Raw genomic sequence first — 24,615 nt, forward strand, 5'->3', positions numbered from 1 at the left:
TGTAGATTATATTTTGACTCAAAATGATTTCTCTTTATTTAAACACATATTTTCTATGAGTTACTATTAACGAGGATATGTTTTTTCATGGCTAATCAGAGTGAATGGGAGTGTTCCAAAAAACAAAACAAAACAAAACAAGTTTTCCACTTCGCAGGAACTGCCTAGAGTTGGAATTTCTCGTGGGATCCTACAACCTCCACCCTCAGACCTCACTCCTATTAGCCTTTCCCCTCATTTACTCTACTGAAGCCATCAAGGCCAGGTGAGTGGCCCACTTTGCACCTGCTGCTTTCCCAGGTACCTGGACCACCCTCAGGCTTCATACAAATGCCATTTCCTCAGCAGACTCCTACCAATCTACAAAAACTGCCACTCCATACCTGCTTTCCTCCATTTTTCTGCTTAGCACTTATAATAATACACTATATACTTTACTTTTCTTGGTTATTGTCCTCATCAGAATATAAACTACATTACGAGAAAGAATTTTTATCTGTTTTGTTCACTGCTTCATTCCTAAGCCCCTAGAAGAATGCTTGGTATTAGAAGAATGCTCAGGAAGCATTGCAAAGGAATGAATTCTAAGATGCAACTGTAAGCAAGATAAGTTAGGAATTAACAAGCTGTCTGTCTGAGGCTCTGGAGTGGGAAGTGGGGACAGCCTCTGGTGGGTACACTGAGGACTTAGCTGTTCGCAGCCCAGGTTCAGAATCAGTTTCTGGCAGGTAAGTCAGGACTCAGGGCCCAGCCTAAGGCTCCCAGGCCTTGCTGGCCCCAAGTCTGTAGAATTAGGTCCCGGCTCAAATAGACTGCTCTCCAAACTATCCAAATACCTTACAGCTGGCAATCTTCCAACATACGAATGACAAAGGTAGTCAGCCTTTTTATGGAGGGTGGCTATATGAAGTAGTTAACCAGAACTCCTTACTTTCCCTTAATTGTAAAGTCAGAAGCAAATATAGTACAAATAAGTTAAGACCTGTTCCTATAGGTTGTATTTTTAATGATATGTTGATATCTCATTCGTCATTGGAGAAGAAGAGCTGTTATCATTGGTAAATTTGGAATGTTTTTAACCTTTTTAAACACCAATTCATTTCCCCATTGGGATTGTCTAAAACTTATACACAAACCGATTTCTAGAACAGAATAGAACCAACACCATTCCTCCTCCTCTTATTGACTCAGTGAAAGTTATAAACTTCAGTGTTAGGCTGAGATGGGGATCCCCAGACAAGGGTTATACCAGACTGCTTGCCTCACACCAAGTGGCCTAAGACGGTTCTCCAGTTGAGAGATCTGCTTGAGGGTTTTGCTGCCTTCTTCTCATGCTGTCAGTGATGGTCCCTGCCATCAGTCTACAGCCTCTATTGCTATCTTCATTCCCTTTAATGTGTTGTTTGTATTGAGCAGAAACTAACAAATCAGACCCCAAACTTATGCTTAACAGGAGGCTCTGTACTTGAACCCCAGGGCCGCCTCTTTACATAAAGTGAGCTTTTAGTTCATGGATCTGAGGTCTCCATCTCAGCTGCTTTGAGACCCTTCTGTTTACTTTCACACCTGCTAGGCAGAATAAAAAATTTTCAAAACTCATCAAAATAGCTCTCACTAATAAATTGAATAAAATAGTGTATACAGGAACCAGGAAAACAGTAACAAAGAGAGTGGCAGGGAGAGTACAGCACAAAACACTCAATCTAGAAATTAAGGTTTCCTTGACCCATTTTTCTTCTTTATTCAGAGATCATGGCTCGCTTTTTGAGAGGCTGACTTTTCAGACTTTAAAAAACTAGAATCTTATCGATCAGACTGTCAAACCTCAGACGGAAGGTACAACTAGAATCTTAAAAGCATTAGACATTATCTACCTTCTAACAGACTTTATGGCAGTAACACTATAACCAATACATCTTATCACAGTCTAAAAGCTCACATGATTGAGAAAAAACACAAGCTCATAAGCAGTACTGTGGCAAATCTAACTAATGCTTTAAAAATTATGTACTCAATCAGGAAACTTAAATTTGGGCACAATTTACACTGCATCTATTGGCTTTTAGCAGATGCTTTAAAAAAATGTGGCATAAAAATGATTCAATGCTCCTAATGGAAGCATTAAAGCAATAGTCACTGCTCTAACTCCTGCAATTACTCTCAGCCTTGTCTCAGGTACAAGCACCTCTCTCCTTTCCTAAGGGGTCACTTAGACATTCGGGACATGGATAATTTTCTGCAAGAGTGTAATTTCTCAGAGACCCACAGGCAGGCCACTAGTACATTACACAGAATTTTCCAAGGAAAAGGAATCATTCTACATGTAATTTACAAACATTCACTCCTGTGCCAGTTCCTTAAAGGAGAAATTTGTCAGATGATTAGTTACAAGTGGCAAACTCATATTCGTGAACTTAAGATTCAAGTAATATTGGAGGTGTTTCTTGGTTTTCAAAACCTTGAATTTTAATGCTCCGTTCACGTGATGCTCTTAACCTCCCTCAATCTCTGCCCATTTACAAAAATAAAGATAATGTGGGAGCATCCAAAGTACAAATATAGGCATGTAGGCACTTTAGGTGTTTTTACTTTTTGCTTGCTTGCTTTGGTTTTTTTGCTTTTTAAAAATCTGAATTTATAAGAGATGTCTATTTAGGAACATGGAGCGTTTTAAAAGGCAATACTTCTTATGATGTTAACATCCTAAAGCCAGAGTCATTAAAAACCTAACAGAAAATGCCAAGTATTTAGTTGCCAAATATACAAGTTGTGGCTACAGACATTGCAATAGTACATTTCCTTCCAAGAGAAAAAAGTGTTTCCATTAGAATAAGAATACTAACAACTCCACAGATGCAAGAAGTGAGCCTTTGAAAGCTTCCTTCCCTATTTGATTGGGATTCCCACAGCCAATCCCAGGGCAGAGCAAAGAGAAGCTGTTGCAGGAGGCTCCTGGCTCTCCTGTGCCCAGCTGTTTGACCAGGGGCATGATGGTTCCCCTCTTAGTACCTGTTTTCTTACATGTAAAATCTCTAAGGTGCTTTCCAGCTTTAAGTTTCTAGAATACATGCTCCCCTCATAGCAGCAGATTCTTACTCATTTAAGAAGCTTCAAAGCATGTCCCTCATGCAGCCTGTATTTAATCCCATGTAATAAAAGCCTAATATGCAAATTGACCAAACAGCAGAATGACCAGTTGCTATGACATGCACTGACCACCAGCGGGGGTAGATGCCCAATGCAGGAGCTGCCTCCTGCCCCAGGCCGGCCAAGGCGGGTGCCAGTGGGGGCCCCTCAATCGCTCGACCGGTCGCCCTACAGATTGGACCTGATCGCCACACAGGCCTAAGGACCCTATCTGTGCATGAATTTCATGCACTAGGCCTCTAGTCCGTTTATAAGAAGATTCCCTGACGTTTAGGGCTCACCTCTTGTTCACCAATTTCTAATTATCCTGACAACCTTATACCAATTACAGCATTGTGGAGTCTAAAATGAATGCTATGAAATCTCACTGAAATATTAAACTCAATCTTCAGATGTAATCCAGTATCCCTAGGCAGCGGTTCTCAACCTGTGGGTCGCAACCATCAGAAAACACATATAGCATATCAGATGTTTACATTATGATTCATAACAGTAGCAAAATCCTATCCCCCTCCTTTGCTCTCTGTACTGAAACTTGACTTCATCCATTGAAGGTCCCAAACTTACCATGCCACTTGCCCTTATAAACAGTGCCAAAGGAGCCTGACCCAATCCGAGTGGAGAGCATCACTTCACTGGCTTCTATTTCCCAGTAATAACTTGAATCTCTCTGTCCACGAGGCCTCTGAAACAATAAGATATTAAATACATTCCATGGAATGCTAAAGTTCTATTTAACAAGGGTTTCAAAGAAAAGATCAACTCCATCTATTCTCATACATTTTAAAGATAAACATATTAACTATAATTCCAATTTTTATTTTTCAGAAAATACCACCTTAGTTGCACCCTCCCTTACAACAAACCAGCAAGTTTTCCTAATGCAAGCATACCAAAAATGGCACTGACATTTATAAAAGGATTCATCAAATGCTTTTTATTAGAGTCCCCTGCCTCCCAAAATTAAAAGCATTCTCATTTCTAAGTTTTTCTTACTGAACCCTAACCTGCAGGAGATACTTTGGCCATACTCACAATTTTGTTTTTCTCCTGGGTCCCAGATCCTGGTGCCCGCTCTCTCTGTGCTGGCACAGGGGTTTTGGGCTGTGACCAGCCCGTTGGGCTCAGATTGTTGGGGCTGCTGGACAAGGCTGAAGGTGAGGCTTAATAGACAAGATAAACAGAATCCACACACGGATAAGCCAAAAGATGATACACAACATTAAGAGCAAAACCCCATTACTATTTGCTAAGACTTTGGACAAGTACCTGATTCACTGTGACTTCGGATTGCATCCTGAAACAGAAAAGGAAAGCTGGTCAATTTCGGCAATAGAAAAGATGTTCTCTGGGGAAGAGGGAGGGGAGGATTTGCAAGAACAAAGTAGATGACAAAATTTCTAAAATACAGTCTAATTATACACTTTCCTTCAATTAAATTCACCAAATGTCACTGGCTAATACTTCTAAGATTGTTATCAAATATTAGGAGGACTGATGCTAATTTTTCACATATGATGAAAACCAAATTATCTCAGAAGAAGGCAATGCACACAGCAAACATACATTTTAAGGAAGGCTAGCAAAGGTACTATCAGCTAAGATCTTTCCAATGCTTGGGGATCTTGCTCCCGTAAGGCAACAAAAAAAGTGGGGATTCAGTGGCAAGCTCACTCTTACTCCTCTAGGAGTTCATTAGGGCACATTGGCCAGAAGCTGGATTTGATATGAGTGAGCCATGACTTTATCACTTTATCCAAGCCTAAAAATCATGGAAAGATGAACGGATCATAATCTCCTAGTCCAATACTTACATTTTACATATAAGAAAACAGTGCAACAGGTCAAAAGACCTGGCCAGGGTCACACTGCCAGTAAGTGGCGGAACTAAAACAAGAAACCTTCACGAGGGATCTCAGCTCGTTCACCACAAAATGCTCTTCAGACCTTCTGGGTAAGCTCTGAAATTAGTTACTCTCTATGTGGGTAAGACATCAAATGCGATCTGTAGAATTTATCACAGACTGGGTGAAAGTTAAATCACAAGGCCCTCCACAAGACCTAAGTACTCAATTTATATATCCTCACTTAAGAGTATATAAATAGTAACAATATAAAACCACTTGGTCCCCACATCCTCAAAAAGGGTGTTTTTCTGGGAAATCCTATCCTCTTTGTTTTCTGTGTCACCACAGTTAAGGTAAGATACTTTTTTTCACCAACTATTACTGGAATGCTGCCACTCCGTAACATCTTCACAAGATTTAAAGAAAAATCATAAACCAAGCTGCCCTTCCTGGCCTTTGGCAGCACCACCAAAGCATCGTCACAGTTCACCAATAAAGCCTGGATCTGGGGTCCCACACCTGGCAAGTCTTCAAGAATCACCTAGAGAGGTGTTTAATGTCACAGATTCCCATCCCCACTAGGACTGAGTAAGTATGTTTGGGAGAGGAGGTGGGAAGTCCAGGAACTTGTATGGTTTTAAGTACAACAGGATGGCTGCCAGGAGGGGAGAATATTGGCCAAAAATAAACCTGAATTTTATTAAATACGCAGCAGCTACAGCTTTATTATCCAACTAATCTATTACTTGTTTTTAAAGCATGGCACAATGTATTTTACTGACCAGGATTATATTCCCATGCACTAGGATTTTTTCTTAATGTCACAGTAATTTTCTTCCTTATATCTATTCTATACAGCATATTTTATTCTGTACTAATATCTACAATTGGATTGATTTATCCTAAAAGGGACCTTTCAAACATCTTGGAATCTAAATATTAAAACAAGAATGTATACTTTAAGAATGCTGAGTCATATGTGATAAAAAACAAATCAAAATTTGCTGTCTCATGTTTCTCTCTCCCTCTCCCTTCCTCTCTCTCTAAAATCAATAAAAACATATCCTCAGGTGAGGATTAAATAAATAAAGTACAGAGAGGATTAAGCACAATGCAGTGCTGGTTATTTTATAGTAAAAATTAAAAAATTTTCACTTTTAATGTTTCCTTTAAATATTAGAGTATTTACACAGGAACAAGTCATATAGAAAAAATAAGTAACGGATATATTACCATATGATTAACAGGGCTAATTACAAGAAATAGAAATAAAATTCACAGCTTCTATACACATGACCTCACAAAATCCTGTGATACTCGAAGTGTGTCCCTCCTGTCAAATGACTACTTAGACCCATATCAGAAGCCAAGTTTTTTGTTGCGTTCCTGCCGCCTCTGATTGGTAGGACAAGTGATTTGGGGTTGAGTGAGGTAAGCTGCGCCTGAAGTGGCAGGTACCCCTGAGGTTCTTCAAGGAACAAATCATGATGTAGAGAGAGCAGTTATCTCTGATAAGTTTTAACAAAGGATTTTCCGGGCATATCAACCAAATTGACACATTTGGTTTTTAAAACAAGGTATAAATAGAATAGTGGTGCTGTACCAACCAAATAAATCTAGCTAGCATTGGTTTTGGATTGGAAATGATTTTAAAAAATGTTAATGCCCTTAGCTTCAAAATCACACTTGAGAAACTAATTTCACCTGTTAGCAATACCACAGACAGTATTTTTTTTTACTCGTATGTGCTCTATTTCCAAAAAAGAAAAAGAACATGAAAGCAAGTCTAACAATAAATATAAAATTTAACTTAGTGATTGTTTTCTTTCTGACAGTCTACTGTCTTGACAGTCTTAGCAATCCTGTTAATTGACAAGAAAGCAAAGGCATAAAGAAGAATACCTACTCTTCCCCTCAAACAAAATCCTCTGGACCACGCCCTGGGAGAAGCATTCAGGCTGTTATTCTAGTCCAAAGCAATGAGAAATAAAGAAGAATGAAGAACAAAGGAAGTAGTTTTAAGTGTATTCAGTTGTTATTAAAGATGAACTAGAAAGCAAACCAAACAAATAGAACATACCAAAAGCCAAGAAAAGAAAAGGCAGTTTGAAAGCACTAGCTTTGGGCACTTTTACATCTCCCTAAATACCTGCTTATTAAAATCCTGACCACCCTTTGATTTCTAAATTAAAACATTTAAAGTCTTTCAGAGTTTGTAGTTCTCCATCACTATTATTTTCTTTCCCACACCAAAATGAAACTGTTTATTAGCTTATTCACTAGCTCACTGAAATCCTAGTCAAATCTAACATGGAAAAAATGAATTCAAGTGTTAACATTTCTTCAGGAAATTTTAGTTCTCCACTTGAATGATATACCAACCAGATTACTCAGCCAATCTAAAGATGTAGTGGATAAAAAAGAAATTTAAAAAGTTCAGAGATCTGAGAAAGTGCTTATCAGATTTGAAACCCAACTCTCTGGCACAACAGTCAATCCCACCCGAATTGACTGATTCCCATCACCACCCACAGGGCCCTATTATTACCTCAATCATCCTGCTGTCCACAGGTAGGGTAGTGCTGACCATGTGGACATTAGGTGTGGATGTCGACCTCTGCCTCTGCGAGAGGGAACCTTCAGAGGAGGGGCTGGAGGTGTTGAATGTAAAGGCGTGGGGCGTGGAGTATCTATGCTGGGAACTAGGTGAGGAGAAGAAAGACAATTCCATGACTGACATGCATGCCTCCCCACTGGAAAAGTCATTCAACTACCTACTTTATTAAGATCCTTGGGACACCCTAGCAGGTGTAGCTCATTGGTTGGGCATCATCCCGTGCACTGAAAGGTTGCCTGTTCAATCCCTATCGGCACTTGACAGAGTTGCAGGCTCGATGCCTGAGTTGTGGGCTCAATCCTCAGGAGGGAGGAGGGTGCAGGAGGCAGCTTATCAATGTTGTACTCTCACATTGGTAAGTTTCTATCTCCCTCTCTCTCTCTCTAAAAAATCAATACACATTATTTAAAAAAAGAAAAAGGAAAAAAGATACTCTGTGGTAAACCCTACTTACTTGTACTGCATTACAACCTTTTACAAAATGTTCTTTCAATATGCATCATTTAAAATTTTTCCTGTGTAGATGCTTTTGCATGCAAATTTTTGAAAAGGAAGTAATACATGCTCTTGGAATTCATGGGAAAAGAACAACATCTAGAGCAGTGGTTCTCAACCTTCCTAATGTCGCGACCCTTTAATACAGATCCTCATGTTGTGGTGACCCCCAATTTCATTGTTACAAATTGAACGTAATTAAAGCATAGTGATTAATCACAAAAACAGTATGTAATTATAGATGTGTTTTCCGATGGTCTTAGGCGACCCCTGTGAAAGGGTCATTCAACCCCCAAAGGAGTCTCGACCCACAGGTTGAGAACCACTGGCCTAGAGAATATCCAAATTTGTAGACCATCTCTGGAAAAGAGCAAATTAGTATTGCCAACCTAAGCTAGCTAGAACTTGCCCAGTTTAATTTAGAAACTAAATCAGAGAATTTTAAGGAAAATTATTTAATGGTTAGACCTGCTGAGCACATCTACAAAAAGGCCAGCATTTTATCTACCGTGTATCCTCTCCTTCCATAACCAACTCACAAAGTCTGTTAATATGAGTTCCATTATTTATTTATTTATTTATTATCCTCACCTGAGGATATTTTTCCATCGATTTTTAGAGAGGGGAAGAGAGAGGGAAAGACAGAAGGAAATACTGATGTGAGAGAAACGCATCGACTGGCTGCCTCCTGCACAAGCCCCGACCAGGGAGGACCTGCAATCGAGGTACGTACCCCTGACCAGAATTGAAACCGGGAGCTTTGGTCCACAGGCCGACACTCTACCTACTGAGCCAAACCAGCTAGGGCGTGAATTCCATTTTTAGGTTGCAATATCTAACTGTGAATTAATCACTGGCCTCTTGCAGCCAATGCTACTCTCCCACCAACCAGACTGGAAACACACATTAAATATAACATTTTCACTATTTGCTCTAAAGATGTTTTGTTCAGATTCAAATAACCCCATGCATGAACTCAAGGCATAAAAGGCTAGTTTTTCTAGTGGAAATTGTTCTATTGCCTTGAAAAATTGTCTTCGAAGGTAATTCAATGTTTATAACCTCAGAGGCCTGGTTTCTTCTGTGAAATCTTCAGAAGCAAGTACAGTTTTTTTGGTCAGACTTGCTTTTCAAATTATCAAGAAAAACAAAATCATACTCAAATATATATCCAGATAGTATTTCGATACAAATCTCTTGTTCTAAGATATGCTACTTTTAACAATTCTATGGTGGTTTCATAAAGGCCATTAAATATTATACGATCATATACACATTAAAGTCAGACTTTTTACAAAGAAGGTAGCTATTACTTTAGGTTTCAAATTCATATGTAACACTAAGCAAAATGTAAAGTCAACAAACGCTCATTTTAAAGGTGGAAAACAGTAAAGAAAAAGTATGTTCAAAATCACAGGTGCATAACAAAGGGTGTTTACATAAAAATACCACCAAAGAGTGGATTTTTAACCTTTGCTGACCAGGTTTTGTCTGCATGTTTCAATTATCCCTGTGAATTTCAATTTAACTGCAGAAAAGAAACACTATTAAAGTAGAATGTCTTGGCATTGAGAGTACAAAGCAGAAAATTTAATGTTAGCATTCCTTTAAAAAATGAAAACTGTATCAAAAGTATGTTGTTTCAGGAGTCTTTGTATTTACAATATTCATGCAAATTTGTGAACAAGCTTTCATTTTGATCAAGCTGATCATCTACATTTTTGTATAAAACTGAAGACTCAAAAAATACATATGTAATTAGATTCTTTTTAAAGATAGCAGTCTATTAAATACCATGGTCTTAGCAATGCAAGGCCATAATAAGTTCAGTAATTGAGCATTGAGCTATGAACCAGACGGTCACAGTTCGATTTCCAGTAAGGGCCCATGCCCAAGTTGCAGACTCAATCCCTAGTAGGGGGTGTGCAGAAGGCAGCCGATCAATGATTCTCTCTCATCATTGATGCTTCTATCTCCCTCTTCCTTCCTCTTTGAAATCAATAAAAATATATTAAAATAAGAAAAAAGCTTTTTAAAAAAGTTTTGTTTTATTACATCATTTTACATAGTTTTGGGACCCTTCCCCTGAGGCTCACGTCACTACATACTGAAGGCAGCAAAAATCTCAAGGTTTTTAAAATATGATGAGATATTAAGGGGCATACATGATAATAGACAAAACCTCTAGTAAGAGTCACTTTCCAGAACGTAAGAACCACAGGACCACAAAAGAAAGTTCTACATTTTTCTCTAACACCAATAAAACAGCAAAGGGTTTACAGAGAGAGGAGAGAATGCAAAAAAAAAACAACCCCAAAAAACCTTTTCTTTTATATTCAGGATGCAATCCCACCTCTCAAGTCCCCATTATAACTTTTAAAAAAAGCTGTAGTAAAAAAATTTACCTAACAGGCATCCGGGAAACAGACTCTCGCATCCGACGCATTGTCAAAGAAGGCAGTGCTGGGACCCCACTATCACCAAGAGTGGAATTTGGAAACAATCTAAATGAAATCAGAGAAAGACTAGTTTATAGACTTGTAGTTATTTTATAGTCAGCCTGACTTCCTTGTAAATTAAAGCTCCTCAAACTGAAGTTTTCCTATTCACAGTTTCTTTGATCATTTTAGGCTACCCAGAGTAAAGAGGCCATCAACCTAAATGACTGGGTTTGAATAACCACAAATTGTGAACAATATTGACCTGCCAATGAACATGCAGGCTTTACGTGTTTCTAGGAAATACTGGCCCAATGTCCAACTATATCAAAATATTTTTTAAAGCTCCAGTAAGGCACATTATAACATAAATCATGTAGAGCTTTTCTGGAAACATTCTGTCTCAGAAACACATAGATGAAAAGACTGAAATATAAAGAATAAGTCACATTCAGCACCAAAAGTCATAAATAAGAGAAGTGGTAGTGAGATGAGTACTTATGCTCAGCAATTTCACATTACCTCAGGTAATCCCCACAAGAACACTGCCAGGAAGGTAATAACCTTTCCTCCCCACTCCCCCCAGATAAGTGAATCAAGGGGCTCAGAGGTGGTTATAGTTATTGACAACATCAAAATTTTGACCCATGTCTGCTGGACTCCAAAGCTTGTGCCATTTATCCTATACAAGGTCTCTGTAAAAGGAACCTGTCACTACCACAAAAGTAAAAAAGATGTTCCCATTGTGGTTTAATGATAACGCTCCCTTAGTTTATCCCTCAAAAAAGGATAAGACTTTGACTTTTCATATTCCTATATTAACAGTTTTAAAAAGCACTTTGGAATATGTACCTTTAACTTAAACCTTACTAAAAGATACTTCTTCTATATGATATACATTTTGATAACTGGTTTATCTCCTGAGGGATACAAATGTCTTTTAAGGTTTTAGATTCAAATAATTTCAAAACTGTTTCTCCAGTTTGAGGTGAAGATGGTGTCTATTAGTGAACTACTAGCTGACACTGTCGTTTTGGTTACTGTATCCCTTTGTTCTTTGCATTACTGAATCATGGTATCTCACTCTCTCTATGACGGATTAACAGCCCTACCTGCTCATTTTAGAGAGTTATGCTGCACTAAAACTCACTGGTTTCAGATATGTCATGTTTCTAAAGTAGATGGTTTCCAGATCACGATAATTCATTTACCAAGTCCAAATCCCTGACTTGTCAAATACACAATAAGCATCCTCAAGTGATGTTATACATCCCCACCCCCTTATATTATGTTAATAAAGAATAATGCCTTACAAGAGTTGTCTGACATTACTCCAGTCCACACACATAGTAGGTACTTTGGTGCTACAGTGCTCGTGAAATTTGTAGCCACAAGTCTGACATCGAAATCCATTTAGTAGGAACTTCTGACACATGTCACAGAAGGCAAGCTTCAGGAAGGTCTTCCGAGCCTGGAGCAACAAGAACACGTGTAAATTATGCTGAATAAATGAAAGGTGGCAAAAGACAAAATAATTTCTTTCTTGACCCCCAAGAGATTTCATAAATAAAGAATTGTACTTCCAACATTTGTAATATTCATACCTAGAAATTAAAGTATATCTGTGACTAATGAAGCCTAAACTGCCTTAATGTAAAACAACGGCAAAATTAAAGCTTTAGATATATGCTTGTTATCTTGGAGAAATTCCTGCTAGCCAAAACACTCAATATGCCACAAAGAGAGAAGAGATCTGCAACTTACAAAGTTGTGTGTTGTGAGAGGAACATGATCCAGGAAGTCTACTTGAAGTTCTTCTCCAATCAAGGAGGCAGCATCAGTATTCCAATCTAAACGTGCTTTTTTACTAAGGAGGATTTTAAAAAAAACATACAAAAGGAAAATATTTAAACAAGGTGAGAGCTCTATTATTATTGGAATCCAGGTTGGTTGGTTTACACAATGAAATATAGCAATCTCATAATGTAAATATGCAATAAATTGGACTTTGTGATATTAAATCCTATTAAAAATCCTAAAGAACCTATAAAACAGGTTATAAATACTGCTACAGTGGCAATATTTAATCTTCATTTGCTTACTTCAATCTAGAAGATAAATAGAAAGGAATCACAACTGAAATGCACTTTTCTATTAATAAACAATAGGCTCAAGTCTGTAGTTTGCAGGCTCTATAAATAAAAGCTGACAGCTGACTTGACTATCTTAATATTTATTCTGAGACCACTTGTTCGGTGCCTAGAGTATACAAGACAGAAAAATCGATACATTGAAGTAAAATGTAATGCCCAGCTCCTTTCTCATGTCTAATTAATTAGGCCCATCATCCTGAATGATGAATACCCTCAGGTCGGGAGAGACCACCACCATTCAAACCTTTGTTTACCAGAAGACTATTCCAGCCTTTTTTCTTTGTTTTTATTTCCAATAGTAAATCATCAATCCCTTAATATAATTCCTGATACAAGGTCTGGGAAGTCCTGTTTTGCCCTAAAGAAAAAAGAGGGCAGCCCTATTTTCCAATCAGTCTTCAGGTGCTGTCTATCCAAGAAATAATGTAGGGTAGTTCTAAATCAATGCAGCCTCAGATGGGACTGGAATGGACCAAGCTCCTCCTTATCTCAGAATCTCTCTAACCTTTTTTCTTATATGACAGGTTTATTTCTCACAGTTTTGGAGGCTAGAAGTCTTAAGATCAGGGTGCCAGAAAGGTTAGGTTCTGGTAAGAGCCCTCTTCCTGGCTTGAAGGTGGCTGCCTTTGCACTGTATCCTCACATAGGTAGAATCTCTAGTCTTTAAGGAGCCCTATAGATTGGCTTGGGGACTAACCTGGGGCTACACCCAAATAAAGATGACATCTGCTTTGAAAATTTGCACTTTAACACCACCTCCTAAACTAAGAGAAATAGCATAAATAGAGGAATTTATGCTCACCTCTTTGAGTAGACTCATTTCTGGGCCATACTCTCAAACTGGGGAACTCCCTCAAATATTACAAATGTTAACTGAAGCTCAATAACAGAACTAGCACTTTGCAATAAGGTAAAGATAGGTTATTTATCCACATTTTTGGGGTATGGTAACAGATAATGGGTGATTATAAGTGGCTCTGATATGCTGGTGTATTATTCCTAGCCTCGGAGGGGTTGCTTCTTTGTGCCACTCAATCTTCCTTGAAGCAGAAATTCTTCTGCATCTTTTAGCCCTGTGTTATACTATAGGGATTCAGTAAACTTAACTGAATAAAAATAAATGAGTGAATTACAAGAGAGTCAATCTCTTGGGAATAGCATCCTTTATCTATAAACAATAATGCAACACTTTGTGAGTACCTAATGTGTGCACTGCATTACTGCAAACACAAAAAAACTTTGCTCTCAAAAAATCTGACATTATTGTTTCCATCTATGGAAGCATCAAACATGCATTTTATTTTTCAATGCATGTGGTTTTTTAAAAAATATATTTTTATTGATTTCAGAGAGAAAGGAAGAGGGAAGAGAAAAACATCAATGATGAGAGAGAATCATTGATTGGCTGCCTCCTGCACACCCCCTACTGGGGATCAAACCCGCAACCCGGGCGTGTGTAGTATCCCTAGCCTCAGAGGGAATGCTTGGATCAGAATCAAACCTGGGACCCTTGTCCACAGGGTGACGCTCTATCCACTGAGCCAAACCAGCTAGGGTTCAACGCAGTGTTTTTAAGCAATAATTCCAAGCTCTTAGTATTTTATTTTTCTGAATTGTCTCTTTATAAATAAGGATATACAAATATACAATATTTTACAGGAAGCTAGTATAATGTTTTAAAAATGGAAAACAGTTATTTGAAGATCCTTACTAGCATTGAGAAGGGAGCTAATTTTGAGTTCTTACCCTTTGTGTTCGTGGAGAAGTCTGAACACTGCGCAGCACTCTGGTTGCAGGCCCCTCACCTTGAGTGCTTTCATAAGGCAGTCATGCAAGCTCATTCCATTTCGTACATTGACCTACAAACAAAGGACCATCTTTAGGACCAACACAGGTTGCACACCCTTGGAAAAACGAGCACAAAAATAAATGCACCAGTCTGTAAGGGTGCACGTAGAAAGATATTTATAGCAGCATTGCTTATAATGGTGTACACACACACACAGAATGTCTAACAATAGGTGAGCACTTGAATAAAATACAGAACATCTGTGTATGTCACAGTATGCCCCTACTACATTGCTCATAATGACCTGGAGGGAGGGGTGTCCACGATATGTCAACTGGGGGGGAAATGTTTTTGTGAATAATACAGAGTAAGGTATTTAAAGGGTGGAGAACATATATATGTATCTGTGTGAAAAGATATACACCTAGCTGTTAACATCGAGAGTGGTTGGAAAAGATAAAATAATAAACTTTCCCTTTACACATATCTAATTTGTCTCACTGAAATGTACATGCAAGCATAAACATCCACCAGAAAGAAAAAGAAGCCAATCTGATCTATAAACAAACGAGTCTTTCTGATCAAAAATTTATATTTCAAACTATTTTCAACCAAATAGTTGATCTTCGTAAAAAAAATTTCCATCTTGCCCTGGTGAGGTGGCTCAGTTGGTTGGAGCGTCATCCTGTGCACCAAGGGGTTGTGGGTTCGATTTCCGGTTGGGGCACAGATCTAGGTTGCAGGTTCAATTCCTGGACACGTAGGGGAGGCAACCAATTGATGTTTCTCGCATCAATGTTTCTCTCTCTCTCTCTCTTTCAAGTAAATTAAAACATATTTTTGGGTGAGGATTTTCAAAAAAATTCCCATCTCATTTGCACTTCACAATAGTGAGGGCAAGCAGGAAATGAATGGGATAGATTCTGCCCTGCTGTAAGGACAAACACCACTGCTAGTTTAAATAAATGTGCACAACATTCCACGTAGTCTCAGCATTTATGCCTCTCCACAGTCCCCTGTTTCCAATCCTTAAAGGTTAGGCACTCAGAGGCCTGGTAGAATGTGTGAGTGTCCACGGTGCTAATAAGGGCAGCTATATAAAAATTTCAACTAAAATCTTAAAGGGTTTTTATACAAGCTATATACTTTATTTTTAAAGCCAATAAAATTGACACAACATAAGGCAACTAGAGTCAGTATGGCCAGTAAGGAGAGCAGAATGTAATAGCAGTATTTGTGAACTGCCCACAGTGGAGCTACCCGACTAGGTGAAAGAGTAACAGATGCCAGTGGCTGACCCAGCCCCTTCCCAGAGGAACGTGAGTGTATTTTGTATCTATTATAAAGGTTTAAAATATTTTAAAATATTCCTTTAAAATGTTACATAACAAGTTTATTTTAAAGGTTTCTTGAAGCAGTGATACTCTTGAAAAGATCACACTAACTTCCAGCTTTTCAGAAAAAAACCCCAAACAAGTAAAGTGAAATAATAATGAGCTGACCCCTGGCCACTGTGGTTCAGTCGGTTGGAGCATAGTCCTGTACAAACGAAAGGTTGAGGGTTCAATTCCCATTCACGGCACATACCCAGGTTGTGGGTTCGATCCCCAGTAGGAGGGGGTGTATAGGAGGTGACCAATCGATGTTTTACTCTCATATCTCTCCCTCTCCCTCTCTTTTTCTCTCTCTCCCTTTCTCCCTTTTTCCCTCCCTCCTCCCCCACCTCTCTCTCATCCACTAAAGCAGAGGTCCTCAAACTACGGCCTGCGGGCCACATGCGGCCCGCCGAAAACATTTGTTTTTTTACTTCAAAATAAGATATGTGCAGTGTGCATAGGAATTTGTTCATAGTTTTTTTTAAACTATAGTCCGGCCCTCCAACAGTCTGAGGGACAGTGAACTGGCCCCCTGTTTAAAAAGTTTGAAGTTTGAGGATCCCTGCATTGAAGCATGTCCTCTGGTGAGGATTGAAAGTGGGGGGAGGGGGGAAGAACAAAATAATAAAATAAACATAATGAACTGAACTATGAAGATAAGAACAGCAAGAATGAGGACAACAAAGAGTGATAAACACATCCTAAGAGTATCATACATGACCTGCATCAAACACTGTGCAGCAGTGCTTTGAAAGCTGTAAAGTGATACCTGTATTATATCATTAATCTTCATTAAAATTAACAGTCTCCAAGAGTTAGACAGTTCTTTAAATATCTTCTAATCCAGTGGGGCTCTCAAATGTAGCTGCCACTGGAATCATACAAGGGGCTTGTGAAATATAGATTCCCAGCCTCTCCCCTCCAAAACACAAGGATTGTGATTCAGTTAATCTTGAATGAAGCCCAGGAATCTCTTTTTTAACCTGCTTTGTCAGGTGATTCTAACTGTAAACAACAGTCCTCGCTATGGGCCAATTACTCATCCAACAATAAGCAGTCGCAGCAGTTGTCAAAGAGAGACATGTTTACAAAACAAATTACAAGAAAAAATTCAAAACATAAGCTACTACTACTTTATTACTTCTAAAATTATTTAAATCAGATATACATCTTCTCTGTCATTCTCTCTACAACTCCCCATAGATACATGTTGAAACTGGTTACATCTAATTTCTGGAGTCCACTAAGTAATGATTAGAGTTGTTTCGGGTTCCAGCAGTGAAGCAACCTGGGGCTAATTAGAAACAGCTGACTGATGGTGTTGGCCAGCAAGCAACTCCTTTCTTCTTCAGCGCTCCCCTAAGCTGGGAGCCTGGTGAAAGAAGCTGGTTCTTCCAGAGATAGAGGGGTCCATCTCGAGTCAAAGAAATAGGAGAAACTAACTTTCTCTACTGAACCTTCTCTTGAGCTGTAGGAGAAATCAAGTTTCCAAATCACTGGTTCCCAACTACCAGTTGTGTTCAAATGAAGGCTGCCAAGGACTACACAGATGTAGAAAAAAACTCAAGAAATAATCATAACTACCATTTTACTTATGAATTAGCCACTGTATTCAGCATGCCTCATTTCATAAAGGTCAGGAAACAGAGCCTCAAAATATTATGTAACCTGTCTAAATGACACAGCTAATAAAAGGCAACACAGGGATTTAAGTTTGGGCCTGCTTTCTTAAAGGTCCATACACTTAATCATTAAGCCAAACTAAGTTTCCCAGCCTTCCAGGCAAACTAACAGTAGATAGGGATAGAGAAGATAACTGCAATGACGCCCAGAAGCCACAACAAGTGATCGTCAGCTCCCAGCACATTCATACTTTCACCTGGGCTCTCCATTTAAAGTTAGAAAATTGAAATAGTAGGTAAAAATCACTTTGCAAATTAAGACTACTGTTGAAAAATAAGGGGATTGTTACTATTTATTTTGCCAAACATTAAACTTTCATTCTTAGGAAACAAAAATAAATCAACTTTAAATGCCTTTTGAGTTCAAATGTACCTTAATGCAATACTATAACTGGGAGACTCCTTAGGTTCACAAAAGAAGTATAAAGTAATTTATTAGTAAACTGGGGAGAGTGGAACTGTTAGAACTGAGAAAACTCTGTCCTGACCTCCCAACCTCAGAATCCTGCCTCACCCTAAGTACAAAGAGTAAACACAATGCAATGATTTTACATAAAGAATGAAGGGTGGGAAAGGAGAAGGCATGGAAGTTTGAATTAAGGTTTTCAAATGTCCCATCAAGCAAAATGAGCACAACTTCATTTTTCTGTTTCAATGCGGAGGTGTTAGGATAGAAAACTTTTTTGAACATTTTTTTTTAAGTTGAGGGTTGTTGTTTTTTTTGTGTCAAAAAACTGAGTGGCAGTGTCTACCATGCTAGATGCTAAGAGAAATCTGTCACTGATACTACAAAAATAAGCTTTGCAGCAACAACTGGCTAGTGCCAGTACTCTGGAAAAGAGGAAGATACTGATTTCCAAGCAACCTCCAGCTTTTTCCTGGGGCCTGTGAACTTAAACAAAATGAATTTTTCTAAGGTAATTTTATTTTCTTCTAAATCAGGGGTCCTCAAACTGTTTAAACAGGGGGCCAGTTCACTGTCCCTCAGACCATAGGAGGGCCGGACTATAGTTTAAAAAAAAACTATGAACAAATTCCTATGCACACTGCACATATCTTATTTTGAAGTAAAAAAACAAAACGGGAACAAATACAGTATTTGTATTTGCATGTGGCCCGCGGGCTGTAGTTTTAGGACCCCTGTTCTAAATACTTAATTATAATATCCAAAAAAATATATAAGTGAACATTTTGCTTTAATATTCAGAAGAAAATAATTTTTAATTATTAATGACTTTTAAAAATTAGCTAGAAAGGTCTAAGGGAGCTTTGAGAGTCTTTAAAATATATCCCCATAAGAATATACTATTTGCCCTGGCTGGTGGTTAGAGTGTTGGGTTCAATCCCCAGTCAAGGGCACATCCCTGAGTTACAGGTTCAATCCCCAGCCCTGCTCAGGGTGTGTATGAGAGGCAATCAATCAATTTGTCTCACATCATGTTTCTCTCTTTCTTCCTCTCCCTTCCACTCTGTTTAAAAAGCAATGGAAAAAATATCCTCAGTTGAGGATTAACAAAAAAGAATGTACTATTTGTTTAAATGAAGTGCAGAAAAGCAGATATACCAGGCGAGAGTTATAATAGAAAAAAGGCTAAGGGTTGGGAAAAATAGGGGGTGTGGGAAGAACACAGCCATATAAAATCTGCAGCTGGAAAGCCAATTAATGAAGACCCTAAGCAACAGTGAAGATTTTGTCTGTTTATAAGATGGGCGACACGATCCATAATGTTCCCTATAGGCAGATGGACAACTCAATTTTCTCAGAGGAATGTTCACGTACCACTGTTCTTTGCTTGTTTGGCAAGAAAACACGGATAGTATTGCTTGTCTTAGAAGAGTCCATAAGTTTGCCATCATCTGATGCTCGGCGCTGATAGCCAAACTGCTGAACTATTGTGGGGGAAATGCAGCTGGGGCCATCAAACACTGCATCTTTGAATCCAAAACCATTGCTGATCGTCTTCCAGGCCCCCTGTATGTGCTCCATTGATGCAGCTTACACAACACTTAAACCTGGTTATAAGAAAACAACAAGATATTATTTTTAATTATTTTATTAAATTATATTTCTAAAACATAAGCAATTAACTCAACAACAATATATAAGTTGTGAAAATCATGGTCTGTGGGCTATCTTTTTTAAGTACTTCATTTACTTATTGTTGTCTTTTTGTGGTGAGAACACAGCATGAGATGCTCTTGGCCAGGTTAAGTGCACAAAAGGGACAGTGCGACACATCTCTACATCTTATTCATCATCTTGCTTAAGTAAAACTTTTGCCTTTGATTAGCAACACTCCATTCACCCCTTCCCCAGCCTCTGCCAAACACCATTCCATTCTGATTCTAAAAATTTGACTATTTTAGAGCTTTCTTATAAGTGACTAGAGACTCAGTGCCTAAAACTCATGCACAGGTAGGGTCCCTAGTGACTGCCGGCTGCCAGCCAGGGCCTCCCTTCATTCCACACCGCCCCCTGGTCATAGTGAGCGATCAAACTTCCGAGGGGACACTTTGCATATTAGGCTTTTTTATATATATAGATGCCTTCTGCTTAAATAAATTAATCAGAAAGCTTCTGTATTAGTATATTCCTATAAAATATTTCTGTTAATCCTCATCCAAGGATACTTTTTTAGAGAGAGTGGAAGTGAGGGGGAGATAGAGGGAGAGAAACATGGATGTGTGAGAGACATATTGATTGGTTGCCTCCAGCACCAGCCCTGATCAGGGCTGGGGATCAGCCTGCAACCAAGGTACGTGCCTGTGACCAAAATCAAACCCAGGACCCTTCAATACTCCGGCCAATGCTCAAAACACTGAGCAAAACCGTCCAGGGCCTATAAAATATTTCATAGATAACTCAAAAAATTAGCAAAGTGGGATTCAAAAGATTCATCAAGGGTGAGGGGTCTCTTACCCTTTGAGACAGCATGGAGGGACCTAGAGAGTATTATGCTAAGTGAAATAAGCCATTCAGAGAAAGACATGTATCACATGATCGCATTCATATGTGGAATCAAATGAACAAAATAACCAATGAACATAGATCCAGAGATATAGAAGCATGGAATAGACTGATGAATCTCAGAGGGAAGGCAGAGGTAGGTGGGGAGAGATTAACCAAAGAATTTACATGCATATATGCATAACCATGGACACAGACAATAATGTAGTGAAGGCCTGAGAGGTGGGATGTGGAGGGGGGCGTCAATGGGTGAAAAGGGGGGACATCTGTAATACTTTCAATAAAAATCAATTTAAAAAAGAAGATTCATCAAAGTTTATACCACCAGGGAACATGAGCCAAGATCCTTTGACTTTTAGTCTAATACTTTTACCATTACATTTCTCTTCTTTAGTTATTGTATATTAAATATGTGTACACTTGAATATGAGTAATACGTTAATAAGAGAAATTATTTTTAAAGTGTGAGCCAGAATTTTCTATCTTCAAGGAAGAAAAAGAAGTTAGTATTTCTAGGACATGTTAGACACTTTATATATAAACTAGTGTCACAGTGCATAGATTCGTGCAGCACATTAAAAGAAAATTAGAAAAAATATTTTAATATCGTTATTCGCGTCTTGCTAATGAAAAGAAAATAGGATTCTACTGAGTCTCCTATCTACCTACTCTAGGACTTCTGTGAGGATCAAATGAGATGAAGCATGGGAAAACACTTCACATACATTTGGTTACCTGGCTATAAAGCAAGTCAGGTTCCTGAGCTGAAGAAATTCCAAGGATGCTAGTCACTAGGGATAGGAAGCCGTGTGTTGCTACGTGACACCATTACCCAGTGCCCACAGTGACCGCTGCTGGGCTGGGCTGGGGTGTTGCTCCGGGATGGTGGCGGGGCCTGTGTCCCACTTGGGGGAAGCCGAGTGCTGGTTTGTCGGCGCTAGGTCCGTGATGCCGTTTATTTTTAAATGGCCAGTGCGTGTCACAGCAGCTCCTGTGTTGAGCATCTGCTCCATCGTGGTCAGTGTGCGTCATAGCAACCAATCGGATAGACGGTCACTTAGCCTTTTATATATATAGATTATCTTATTTAAGAAACCCAAAGATTTTTAATACCTTTGTCTAGCCACCTTTTTTTTTTTTAAATAAGGCACAGAAGAATCATGCCACTTGCCTAAGAACACCAATGTAACAGGTAAAATAACCAAATTCTTTATCTGTTTAAAGTCCATGAACTTTCCACCACAATATTCAGAGTTCAGTTTTGGTACAGAAACAAAGCTTATAAATAGAAGCAAGCAGAGAGAGTCATCTAAACAAAAATAACCATATGTTTTATTCGGGCAACAAGAAAACTTCAACAGAAGGCCATACATAGTCACACAATGACTATCAGATTCTCTACAGTGAGGACACACAGTGCTCTGACACTGACAGGGAGTCAGCAATCATGCGGAAATGAGAGGGCTGTTTCCTCCTGTTTCATATGTCAGATTTGCTGAAGGTGTTAACATTAAAAATGTTGAATTTTGTGCCAAAAAAAGAGCATTTGGGGGAAGTTTTAATTCATTACTTTATTTTGAAGAAAAAGTTATCTTATACTTCGGGGAGCTTATGGTGAACATGCTCCATCTCAAGATACCTGTGAACGCTGGTTTAAACACTTTAAAAGTGAGGATTTCAATGTGAAAGACAAAGAACACCCAGGTCAACCAAAAAAGTTTGAAGACCAACAATTATAAGCATTATTGGATGAAGATGCATGTCTAACTCAAAAACAACTTACAGAAAGATTAAACGTTGCTCAGCAAACAATTTCCAATTGTTTACAAGCAATGGGAAAGATTTTAAAGGAAGGAAAATGGGTGCCACATCAACTAAACGAAAAACAAATGGAAAACCGAAAAGTCATCAGTAAATGTTGCTTCAACGGCACGAAAGAAAGTCTTTTTTGCATCAAATTGCGACTGGCAATGAAAAGTGGATTTATTTTGAGAATCCCAAATGCACAAAATCATGGGTTGATCCAGGTCAACCATCAGCATCGACTGCAAGACCAAATTGCTTTGGAAAGAAGACAATGCTCTGCGTTTGATGGGATCAGGAAGGCGTGGTGTATTATGAGCTTTTAAAACAGGTGAAACTGTTAATACTGATCGCTACTGACAACAAATAATCAATCTGAACCACGTTTTGATCGTGAAACGACCAGAATGTTCCAGGAGACACGGCAAAGTAATTTTGCTTCACGATAACACACCATCACACACTTCAAAACCAGTTAAAGACATGTTAAAAGGTCTTGCCTGGGAAGTATTAACCCACCCGCCGAATTCACCAGACCTTGCTCCTTCAGATCACCACTGGTTCCGATCGATGGCACACACACTTTCTGAGCAGCACTTCAAAACGTACGAAGAAGTGGAAAATTGGGTCTCTGAATGGTTTGCCTCAAAACAAAAGTTCTATTGAGACGCTATCCACAAATTACCTAAAAGATGGGGGAAATGTGTAGCTAGCGATAGACATTAATTTGAATAAAGCACTTTTGATGTTTTTCTTGAAATTGTCATGTTTTCTTTGATTAGAAAATCTTCCATTATTAACCGGTACACCTAGTATTCTACATACATCCCACTCATATTATCTCAAATTTTACATTTGAGAAAATTCTCACACAGCTTTAAGTGGCAGATATAGGATTCAAAACTGGCAGCTTTGACTCCAGATCCCTTGCCTCCACATATATTAAACTGACACTTGAAATCATTTAGTCAGAGCTGAAATGGCCTAGAATTAAAGACTACTTTATTCTACCCTCGTTTTCAACCACAATTTTTTTTTGTCTGAATACCCACTATGTATTTTTTCTTACATCACATGCCTGAATCAAGAGAGGATGATAGATTTAACGATTATTCTTAGCTGACAGCTGAGAAAACCAAAGAGGTTTACAAACTTACTCAAGATCACAACATAGCATTTATTCTCACACGATCCTAGCATAACTTTTTTAGAGCAGAATACGGTAATAACTATTAAAATTTTGAAATGTTCCTAAAAACTGATCTAGTAATTCAATTCTACTCTAGGAATATATCCTACAGCGGTTTAAGTGTCTAAAAATATATGTACAAGCATCTTCGTTACAGCATTATTCATAACCTTGAAATTGAGAAAAAGACCAAATAACCTAATAGAAAATTAACAGATCAAATTAATACCCATATAATAAATGAAGTACATTTATATGTGCATAGCTATCCAAGACAAACAAAAATTGAAAAATACGTGAATCTTTTTAAAAATATATATTTTATTGATTTTTTACAGAGAGGAAGGGAAAGGGATAGAGAGTTAGAAACATCGATGAGAGAGAAACATCGATCAGCTGCCTCCTGCACATCCCCTACTGGGTACGTTCCTGCAACCAAGGTACATGCCCTTGACCAAAATCGAACCTGGGACCCTTCAGTCCACAGGCCAACGCTCTATCCACTGAGCCAAACCGATTAGGGCTAATGTGAATCTTTTTATATTCATCTAGAAAGAGAGGAAATCATAAAGAGGTGAGAAAATCCAGAATAATAAATAAGTAGTAACGGTGATTATTTCATCAGAATCATGAGAAATTTTTACTTTTATACATTATCTGTTTACTTCTTGCTTTTTATATTTTACTACTAGAGGCCTGATGCACAAAATTCATTAAAGAGTAGGCCCTTCCCCTGGCTGCCAGCACTGGCTTCCTTCTGGTCAACGGCAGGCACCGTAACTTGGGCTTCCCTCCAGCTGCTGGCAGGCACCTGGGACCTGGGCTTCCCTCGAAGCCCTGGCTTTATCCGGAAGGTTGTCTGGAAGGACGTCCGGTCTAATTAGCATATTATGCTTTTACTAGTAGCCCAGTGCACAAAATTCGTGCACATTAAACGGTAATGAATTGCCGAAACCAGTTTGGCTCAGTGGCTAGAGCCCTGGGACCTGCTTCCCTCGAAGCCCTGGCTTTATCCGGAAGGTTGTCTGGAAGGACGTCCGGTCTAATTAGCATATTATGCTTTTACTAGTAGCCCAGTGCACAAAATTCGTGCACATTAAACGGTAATATG

The 24,615-nt window shown here is 38.7% G+C and overlaps 1 protein-coding gene across 2 annotated transcripts in view; it reads right to left on the reverse strand.

Annotated features, from left to right (window-relative positions):
- The window catches only part of RAF1 (Raf-1 proto-oncogene, serine/threonine kinase), a 37,900-nt gene that overhangs the window by 8,283 nt on the left and 5,002 nt on the right, over nt 1–24,615 (reverse strand). The window contains exons 2-11 of one of the 2 annotated variants that reach the window (XM_015560382.1): nt 19,325–19,557; nt 14,444–14,556; nt 12,309–12,411; nt 11,858–12,015; nt 10,512–10,610; nt 7,543–7,696; nt 6,901–6,960; nt 4,417–4,444; nt 4,183–4,310; nt 3,715–3,832 (exon numbers count right to left, since the gene is read on the reverse strand). In XM_015560382.1, the coding sequence (XP_015415868.1) occupies nt 3,715–3,832; nt 4,183–4,310; nt 4,417–4,444; nt 6,901–6,960; nt 7,543–7,696; nt 10,512–10,610; nt 11,858–12,015; nt 12,309–12,411; nt 14,444–14,556; nt 19,325–19,531 (1,168 nt within the window). In that variant the 5' untranslated portion in view covers nt 19,532–19,557. The remainder of the gene's footprint in view (nt 1–3,714; nt 3,833–4,182; nt 4,311–4,416; nt 4,445–6,900; nt 6,961–7,542; nt 7,697–10,511; nt 10,611–11,857; nt 12,016–12,308; nt 12,412–14,443; nt 14,557–19,324; nt 19,558–24,615) is intronic. The other variant, XM_006758290.2, reaches the window with a different exon arrangement.

The sequence above is a fragment of the Myotis davidii genome, unplaced genomic scaffold (genome assembly GCF_000327345.1).
Source record: "Myotis davidii unplaced genomic scaffold, ASM32734v1 scaffold73, whole genome shotgun sequence".
In the NCBI taxonomy this organism is placed as follows: domain Eukaryota; kingdom Metazoa; phylum Chordata; class Mammalia; order Chiroptera; family Vespertilionidae; genus Myotis; species Myotis davidii.